The 10077-nt window shown below is 33.3% G+C and overlaps 1 protein-coding gene across 2 annotated transcripts; it reads left to right on the forward strand.

Moving 5' to 3' along the window:
- Positions 1-4572: 4572 nt before the first annotated feature.
- On the forward strand, positions 4573-9478 carry LOC107947962 (peptide chain release factor APG3, chloroplastic). 2 transcript variants are annotated; one of them, XM_016882461.2, is made up of 15 exons: positions 4573-4912; positions 5027-5083; positions 5291-5371; positions 5470-5527; positions 5632-5735; positions 6083-6134; positions 6423-6472; positions 6803-6868; positions 7121-7285; positions 7530-7602; positions 7710-7842; positions 8026-8083; positions 8542-8589; positions 8808-8891; positions 9049-9433. In XM_016882461.2, exons 1-15 carry the CDS (start codon positions 4763-4765, stop codon positions 9118-9120), a joined length of 1251 nt encoding a protein of 416 aa, XP_016737950.2. In that variant the 5' UTR covers positions 4573-4762; the 3' UTR covers positions 9121-9433. The 2 variants fall into 2 exon arrangements, with proteins under 2 accessions (XP_016737950.2, XP_040954124.1); XM_041098190.1 differs by lacking the exon at positions 7121-7285 and having other exon boundaries at positions 4585-4912; positions 9049-9478.
- The last annotated feature ends 599 nt before the right edge of the window (positions 9479-10077 follow it).

Consider the following 10077-nt stretch of genomic DNA (forward strand, 5'->3'; position numbering starts at 1 on the left):
ATTCACTGAGGTAAATTTACCCTCTTTAATATATTGATGCCTTTATTCTGCCTTGTGTATAATTGCTGGTGGGGTTGATCACATGTTGTTGGACCAATACCTGTATGTTTTTATTTGCCATTTTTAATATATTTATGCCTTGTGTATAATTGTTGGTGGGGCTGATCACATGTTGTTTTTGATATTGTTTTAGTGACTATTTTTAGGTGTGTTCCATCACATACTGGTGGGGACAGGTATTAGGTTGAAACAGTTTAGGTAGTCAACATGTGGTAGACCTAGTTGAGAATTCTTGCTCCTATAGGAACAAAGATCTCACTAGCATCCCTTGTATGCATGTAGTGGCTGCCATTAATCTAAAATATGAGTTCCCAGAAACCTATGTACAAACCTGGTACACCAAGAAAACCTAGTTTTCCATTTACTCCAACTTCATAAGGCCAGTAAGGGGTCCTAAGCAACGAGTGTCTGTGTTAAACATGCTGCCAACACTGTTTCCTACACTAAGAAGGCCACTTGCCATACCTACTAAGGTGAAAAGGAAATAACTTGATGAACCACAAATAATAGAAAGGTTGAGCAAGAGAGGGGTGGAAATGAGGTGTAATAAATACAACAAAAGAGGCTACAATAAGAGGAGTTGTAAATGGGAAGTTGGCAGAAACATTCTAGTAAGTCATCTGCCTTTGCTTCATTATATTACTTAAGTTATGAATTTGTTTGATGGATTTCACTTGTTCCTGTTGGTCAAAAGACATAAAGTTAGTGTTCACAGCTAAGTGGTTGCCTCAACTCAGCAACAGTCTACCCCAACTCAGCAGGAGGTTGTCCCAACTCCTTACCAATTTGCCCCAACTCACCAAACTCACAAACAAGATGCTGCCCCAAGAGAAAAGCTTCGATTCAAGAGGAAACCAACCACTGTTAGATGGAAGTCTTCTACTAAGAGTCATCTGTGACAGACCAATGATGACATTGTGAACATGACTTTATTTTGTTAACTTTTTGAACTTGTGTAATGTAACACTCCAAACTCGGTCTAAACGTTATGAACGAATCTGGCGATGTCACATTGTAACACCCCTTACCCGTATTCGACGCCGGAATAGGGTACGAGGCATTACTAGAAGACATACATTTACATACGTATTAAACCGAGTTACAAAATTTCATCCGAATTAAAACTTTTAAATTATTAACGTTCTTTTATAATTCTTTACAACATATCCTCGAAATATTATGTTTATAACAAATAGGGCCTACGAGACCCGATATTTACACATGTAATTCAAAGCTTCATTTCCATTTCATTCAATTCACAATTTCTCATGTTCACAATTCAAATCAATTTCTCAATCCAATATATATATTTCAATCATCTAAGAATATAATTCAAGTTACACGAACTTACTAGGCTAAATTGCAGAAATACCAAAATTCAGGGACATTTTGGTAATTTTTTATTTTCCTCGAATTTCCACTCAATCTTGATATAAATTAATATTTCATTCAATTTATTAATTTAAATAATAAAACAATTCATTTCATACAATTTGGTCACTTTTTGACATTTTTACAAATTTACCCTTAAAATATTACTTTTATTCAATTTAGTCCTTGAACCTAAAACATGCAAATTAGCTATTTTTAATGAAAACTCATGCTAGTTGAATAATTATATATTTTCCTCCTCCTCCTCTCCATTCCACATTCTTAATGTATATAACATGCTTATATGTAACCTTATCTATAATTTCATTATTTATTTGTTCATTCAAAGCTGTCCACTTGAGTCATTGTCACAAAATTATTTATATCTTGAGCTACAGAACTCTGAATTAAGATAAAAAAATTTTATCTAAAACTATACTCACATATGTTTTTACCAGAAAATTTTTAGAATTTTTGGTTAGCCAATAAGTACAGTTTATTCTTCAAATTCATCCCTATTCTACTGTCTTACAGTTTTGACCATTCTTCACTAAAAATTAATTATCTCATCGTACAAGATTAGGATAATGTTCTCGTCTATTTATATTGAAAATAGACTCATTCAATATTTTAAAAATATAAATTTAAGTCCCTAATCATTTTTCTCCAATTTTTTATGATTTTTCAAAGTTAGAACAGGGGAACCCAAAATCATTCTGACCTTATCTCACAAAATTTATTATAACTCATGATTTAAAATTCCATTGCTTACACCGTTTCTTCTATGAGAAACTAGGCTCAATAATATTTAATTCCATATTTTTTTTCATCCTCTAATTCAAATTTCACGATTTATGGTGATTTTTCAAATTTAGACTACTGCTGCTGTCCAAAACTGTTTTAGTGCAAAATGTTGATTACTAGGTGTATAACTCCCTTATTCCATTTCTCTATAATATTTCCCATAACTTTCACTTATTTTTCTTCACTAATATATCAAGAACATAAGACCTTATATAAGAAAACTCTACTATAACATTAGTTCCATGCTTTTTCAATAATATCAAACTTAAAAATATATTGAAATCTTGATGTTGTTACCTTGTGCTATTGATTTCAATCTTTAACTTGATTTTCTCTCTCCTCCAGCTTCTATTTCTTGAATCTAACTTGATATTCTAGCTCCCCATTGTCTCCTTGTTATTTTTCTCTCTTGGAAGCTATGGAAATTCTTTTGATTTCTAAGTGAAAATGGTAAATTTTTGGTGGAAGGACCAAATTGTAAAGAAAGAAAAACTTTCTTTCTTTTCCTCTCTTCTCACGTTGGTTGCATGGAAGAAGATGAAGATTCTTCATCTTTCCTTCCATATATATACTAAATAGAATAATAATAAAATAATAAAATATCATTTAAAAATCAAATTAAAATATTAATAAACTAATATTTATTTAATTAATTAATCTAAAATATCACCAACATCATCATTGCCTTCTAGATTTCTCTCTCTTCTAATTGACCATTTTGCCTTTCATAATCTTTAAAAATTTCATCCTTGAGTCATCACTTAATTTGGTAAAATTATGATTTAGCCCCTCAAAATTTTTTACCTTTTCAATTTGGTCCTAATTCATCCATTTTCCTTAGTTTCTAGGTTATTCCACCCTTAAAATATTTACACTATTGGTCCTTCAAATTTTTTTTATTTTTAACCCCTCAAATTTCGAGTATTTACTTTTGGGCAACAAAATTTTTCTCACTTTTGCGATTTAATCCTTTCTTGAATTAATATGCCATAATATAATTCCCAATGTTGCCATAACTCAAAATTTCCCTTTTTGTCACTTTATTTCCTTATTTTACTATCAAGGATACCTACTTTCTTATTGTAGTAATTTTCAGGGTATTACAGTAGTAATTTTAAGGATATTACATGTAAATTTGCCTATACTTGCTACTGATTTATTAACTTAGATTTTTTTTTTGTAAATTTGCCTACGATTGCTATTGTTATCTAAACTTAGGCATATAGTCACTAATTTTTGTTTTGTAAATTTACCTACAATTCAAATTTGTTCAATTGTATTGAATTGTTGGCAAATTTGGCAACAATTTGCCCTTCCTTTTGTAAGTAGTTTGACCTTAATATATGAGCATTGATCCATGCAATTTGGCAATATTTTGCCCTTCCAATATGTTTCTTTTTTTTTCATTTTTTTATCTTTTCTAACATATGAGCATTGAGCCATGCAATGTAAGAAAATAAAAAAAACAATAACCAAATACTCTTTCAAGCCTTAAAAGAAGATTAAACATTTATAAATTCAAATGAAATGAAATACAAATGTGTGAGAATACCAGACCATTACAATAGCCAAATATTCTCCCATTGCAATTAGCAAACTTCTACCATTTACATGCCATTACATTTAGGAACCCAATTCACCATGAATGAATAACAAAACAATATATCAATAGCCACATAAGCTGGTTTTCGGTGCTAACAACAACATAAGTTGGTTTAGAGTTTAAAAAATAGCAGCAATATTACAAATAAAAGCACTAAAAGCCATGTTTTTCTCTCCGTCCTCCTTACATGCTCCAATGTTTTCACTTTTTTTAGAAGACCCAATAACACAATTTGTAAACGGGGCGTCAATGGTGGATCAAACCAGGTGAAAAAAAGACATGATTTTCGAAACCCACTCTTAAACTTCTTACACCAAAAAAACCTTCTACTTGGGTTGTCATTGGACCAAGACTTATTTAATTTGGTTAGATTTCTACAATAGCACACCGAAATCACGGTTGGCATCTCTATTTTTTCTCTTCTTCTTATTCTTCTATTGCTTAAACCCTAAATGGGTGCTAAAGGGGCTATTTAAATTGGTGCTAACTGACCAATTGGATGGTTAATGACACCAATCAATCCGTCATTTGTCATGTTACTTTGCCGTTACGTCTATAACGAAAAATGATTAAAAGGATTATTTTGTTATTTTTCTAAAATTGAGAGATTGAAATAAAACCTAAATGACTGTTTTGTCAGCTACCCAAAATTGAGTAACTGTTGGTATAATTTATTCCATTAAAAATATTCATTTACTAACTATTATTTATACACACGTGTGGTATTTACTAGAAAAGGCAAAAGGGTGGAACATTATCAGTTGGAGTCTTGGTTGAGTTTCCGCTAAAGCCACCGTGTCTTTTCCTCAGCCGCTCGGTCACAGCCCTTCAATTTCGCTTGCTCTCTTTCACATTTTATCCGCCATATCCATAGTTAATTCAAGCATAGTTCATCTCAAAGATACATTAGCAGCAACCGCAGCAATGAGCTGCGTTGCAATGAGCTCGACAGCTCGATTATTCACTACCTTCAACGACTTCTCAGTTCGACGCCGTTTTACGCCTCAGTCAAGATGTTTGAGAGTGGCCAGACCTTGGCCTAGATCCAGAGCTTCGAGAATCGTTTGTATGGCGGTGCGTTCAACAAAAACTTCTTCGTTTTAATTTGATGAAAAGCAGAGCTGAGATTTCGATAAAATGAACTTCTTGTTGGTTATTGTTTTGGATTTTTTTTAAATTTTTTTGCAGGAGCCGTATCTGATAACGAAACTGGAATCTGCGGAGAAGACGTGGAAGGAATTATCGGTATAGTTCTTAATTTCTCTTTCTTTTGTAGTTAATAAGTTTCGATTATGTGAAAAAAAAGTGTTTTCAGTTGTGTGTTAGTCAAAATTTTTGCCTATCCAAGGTTTCTCTACCTTAAGCATGAAAATATTGTTCTCTATGCCGTAAATAGTGTCTTAATTCAATTGTTTAGTAAGGTTTCTGTTTCTCTAAACAATGAGACTGTAGGTTAGGCTAGCTGATCCAGATGTTGTCTCGAATCCCTCTGAATACCAAAAACTGGCTCAGTCTGTGTCGGAACTCGATGAGGTACTGGATTTCATTTTGCTTTCTTAGCTGGCTCCTGAGCTTTATCTCTTTCGTTGCTAATTGCGTTTCCATTTATGTTCTATTTTCTTGGTGGATAGGTTGTATCAACATTCAGGGGATTTAAAGAATGTGAGAAGCAGTTAGAGGAGGCCAAAGGTAATTTTGACAATCATCATCATCTTGTTTAAAATGTTTTTACTATAAGGTAAAAGCCTGTGGATCCTTTTTTTTTCTTATTTTTGCAATAATTCTTTTTTCAGCTTTATCTGAAGAGGAGGGCACTGATGTAGATATGGCTGAGATGATAGCATCTGAAATCAGTTCTCTATCTGGTCGACTTAAAGAGCTTGAGGAGAAGCTTAAGGTTTTCTCCCAATGCCTTAAGTTTTATCTGACCATCTCTATAATTGTTTTCCATATCTAGGAGCCACTTTCCCACTGATTAACTTGTGTCTATTGTCTACTTAGTCAAGTGTATGATTAGAAGTTTTGATCAGTTTTCTTTGCATTACGAAAAGTTTTATTGAGTTCCAACAATATGGAATGAGATTGATATTGATTTCATATTTTATATAATACTTTTCATTGATGAGCATTGACCAATATTGAGCCTTATTGTGGAATGTATCTTATTATTGCTGCTTATGTTATTTTTGGTTTTGCTCCCTCTATCTGGTCTCTCAAGCTACTATATTGCTTCTATGTGGGCAGGTGCTACTGCTTCCAAGTGATCCTCTTGATGCAAGAAATATAATGCTTGAAGGTAACCATATCATCTTAATCTTATTGAGAAGATAATTTAGTAACTTGATTTCTAGGTTGGAAAACTTTCAGGCTGTAGCTTTGCTATCCTTCAAATATGTGCTGCATTTTGAGCAATAATTCATGTCAAAAATTAATTCCTCTTCGATGGATGGTTCTGTGTATTTAAGCGTTTGTCTGCATACAAGTTGTACTTTCCATGTCATATGGATTATAGTTTTAGATGCACCATCTAATGTAATTGCCTTCTTATTGCCACTTTAATGAACTATGCTTGTCTTCTTTCCAGTGAGGGCAGGTACTGGTGGTGATGAGGCTGGAATTTGGGCCGGTGATCTTGTAGGTACATGTTTCTTTATCCTTTCAGATTTTTGGCTTGGAATCATGCCCTATCATTACTTCAAATATTTTAAATCAGTCTAAAAACAGTTGTTAGCCTGACATAGAAGTAGAAAGAAAACATATAGAAAAAAATTTCTAGTGTTGCAACAAGAAACCATTTAATTTCTGTTTCTACTTATTTTCAGCACTACCAGTTTCATGGAACTAGGCTACATGATACATTTTGATTCTTGTTTTTGATTGATTTTCTGCTATACGTTCACTAGGACTGGCTATAACTTTAATTTACATCTTAAAGGACCTTCAATATTCTGTCTCATTACCCAGGTCAGAATGTATCAAAAGTACAGTGAAAGGAACTCCTGGAAATCCACCCTAATTTCATGCTCCGAGGTATGTCTTATTGCAAGAATATCAAATGTACATATTTTACTAAAATCTTACTAAAATATGTGGGTGCCATTGGCTACTAAATCTGTCCAATCATAACTGCTAGTTAATATGGACTTTAGTACTTACCGTGAAAAAGTTTTAGTTATAATTGTTTACAAGTATTACTAGCATCACACTTATAAATCTTGAAGAGCAACAAAAATATCCATCCTATTGTTCTCAATGACTGTCAAATTTCTGGTATTTTTAAAGGCTGAAAAAGGAGGATTCAAAACCTGTGTGATAGAGGTCAAAGGGAAATGTGTCTACAGCAAATTGAAATATGAATCAGGTGTTCACCGGGTTCAACGTGTTCCTCAAACAGAAACACAGGGTCGTGTGCACACGTCTACTGCAACTGTAGCCATCATGCCTGAGGTAGATTAAATTTCAGACCTGAATCATATTTGACTTGAGACATCTTGCGTGTGAAAGATCTCATCTCAATTTTGTTGAGTCAAGGAATAAGTGTCAATTTAGCCTGTTGAAGGCTTATTAGAAGCCTTTGTTTAGCATAAGATTTGATTGCATTTTAGCTGCTGCATTCTAAATATTTGATCACAAACTCTTTTTGTTCTTTTTCATCTGAACTCGTTTGTGTTTGAGATGACTTTTGGGTTAGGCTGATGAAGTTGAGGTGGAAATTGATCCAAAAGACATTGAACTCACAACTGCAAGATCTGGTGGTGCTGGAGGTATGAATGCGCCAAATTTGGATTGAATTAAGATCAAGTGAATTCTTCATGTCTTGTTTCCCTTTCCCCAATGGGTTGGAGAATTCTTATGCTTAGTTATTGTGCAGGCCAGAATGTCAACAAGGTAGAGACAGCAGTTGATCTCTTCCACAAACCAACTGGAATCCGCATCTTTTGCACTGAAGAAAGGACCCAACTTCAGAACAAGAGTCGTGCTTTACAGCTACTAAGAGCAAAATTGTGAGGCTCAACTTAATCATTTACTGCTTTTCAGCCTTTGTTTTTTACACTGCCATTTATTTTAGTCAGTAATTATAAATTATCATCTGAGATAAGTAATCAGCATCCTTGTTTTCTTGTTTTCTTAAAATTAGTTTATATCTTCCTTTTTGGTCCATTCCTTATGATCATGTCACCTTACAGGTATGAAATAAAAGTAAGGGAGCAGCAAGAGTTAATAAGGAACCGACGAAAATCACAGGTATAAATTGGTTTGTTATGCTTGTTACATTAGCTGGCAGTTTCATAGGAGCTTATGACAATGATTTTTCATGTCAAGCTTGAAGCACCCCCGTTCCACTCCCGTACCTCCAATTTAACTGATCTTTTAATTGCAGGGGATCATCTTAATCATTATTAACTTGAGGTGTTATGTAACAACTAGGCATACCATTAACTGAACATTACAATAATTGTTAAGAGAATCTAAGTCTTCTTTGTGTATGGATATCATGCTTGCTTATGTGATGTAGTGGCATCCTTTTCGGGATATTTGGGGTAGCAACAGACTTGTATGCATAGAAAATATGTTGATTCTGATTTTGTGTAATTGCTTTCTTCTAAATGGATTTTCCTTTTCTGTGGTTGTCTTTGTAGTGTTAATCATTAGGGTTGGATTGAAATGGCTCACGTGTGTATCACATATGTCTTGATATGCAGGTTGGTACTGGTGCTCGTGCCGAAAAGATTCGAACCTACAATTATAAGGTCCCGAGCTTCTTCTAAGTTGCTTTTGTTAACATGATATAACATATTCACTCGCTTAGAAAAACTGTATAAGAATATTTGGACTAAATTTACACAGTTTGTGAATGAGATAAAATATGCTAAGGTTGTGTTGCCTTTATTAGAAACTCTAATGGCTTATAGCTGACTGCAAGTCACTCATGAAATCTAACAAGTATCACGCTGCTACCTTTTATCAGGACAATCGGGTTACTGACCACCGGCTAAAGACGAACTTTGAGCTTACATCTTTTCTTGAAGGCGATATCGAGAATGCAGTTCAGGTACCTATTTAAACCTCTATTTCTGTTTTCGTTATCCTTCTCTTTCTCTTCCCAATATTTGGCAATGAACATCTATATCAATATTGAACTAGAAAAATCAAGTAGGGTTCGATACAGAAATGATTCAAAGTGCACTGCAAATTCTTGCCTCTTGCAGGCTTGTTCAGCTATGGAACAGAAGGAACTCCTTGAAGAGCTTGCTGAGTCTGTGGCTACAACTGCCGGCTAAATTGCAACATTCCATGATACATTCCATGATCTCCGGAATTGGAGCGTTTGGGATGTGAGGAACTTGGAAGGAAATTAAAAGAAATTACTCAATCAACAAATCAAGAAAAGCACCCTGGCTTGCAGTCCCAATTGTTCATGACAATTCTCTCTTGGTTGGCTGTCAAAATTGTTCAAATACAAAGGCAACTGAAACATTTTTAAAATGCAATGGCAGGTGTTGTGTAGAAAATGGTTGTATTAGTTATATTGCTTTCTTTCTTTACTTATTTTTTCTTTTTTGTTGCAAAAACTATGATAAAATCTTCTCTAAACTTGCCTTTTCAATTTCTTTTATAACTTGGACAAACTTGAGTTTATACGCGAGATTAAATTTTTTTTCTTTTAAAAATTTATTTGTCATAATTTTTCTTTTATTATATTTTATCTGTTGATGGGTTTCAAATCTATAAACAATAATATTCTCATGCCTAAACCGTAAATAAATACCGTAAATAAATAGTAGTATAGAGAGTAGGGTTGATATATCTAAAATTGTTGTTCGATTCAATCAGGTTGCTTGTCTAGATAGTTGTGCTCATTATGCGTGAAATTTTGTGCTAATAGGGGAAATTAAATCTGATAAAAGTAAAAAGAATATAGATAATTAAAATAATAATAAAATGAGCAAAAACTAAATTTAATTAAATAAATCGATATGATGAAATTTTAGCTTTAGGATCGATCTTTGCTCTAGTTTCAAACTGATATTTGATAACAAGTATTCTCCTTCAATCGATAAGCCAATTATAGTGATCGAGAATGCCTTGGACCACCAATCCTTCCGTGTGTAAATTAATTAAAACACACATCCACGATTTAGCTGTCTAGCAACCTTGTGAACTAGAAATAATATCGTAGTATTTATTGTAAGTTCTTATCCTTTATTTTCAGTACGGTTTATTTAATGCTTATTTAT

Source organism: Gossypium hirsutum, chromosome D08 (genome assembly GCF_007990345.1).
Source record: "Gossypium hirsutum isolate 1008001.06 chromosome D08, Gossypium_hirsutum_v2.1, whole genome shotgun sequence".
NCBI classification, from domain to species: Eukaryota; Viridiplantae; Streptophyta; class Magnoliopsida; order Malvales; family Malvaceae; genus Gossypium; species Gossypium hirsutum.

Excerpts from the sequence above, each read along its gene's own strand:
- LOC107947962 (XM_016882461.2), top strand. The coding sequence starts at position 4,763 with ATGAGCTGCGTTGCAATGAGCTCGACAGCTCGATTATTCACTACCTTC. Across the intron at positions 6,473-6,802 it reads GAATTTGGGCCGGTGATCTT|GTCAGAATGTATCAAAAGTA; the intron begins GTAGGTACATGT and ends CTCATTACCCAG. Across the intron at positions 6,869-7,120 it reads CCCTAATTTCATGCTCCGAG|GCTGAAAAAGGAGGATTCAA; the intron begins GTATGTCTTATT and ends GTATTTTTAAAG.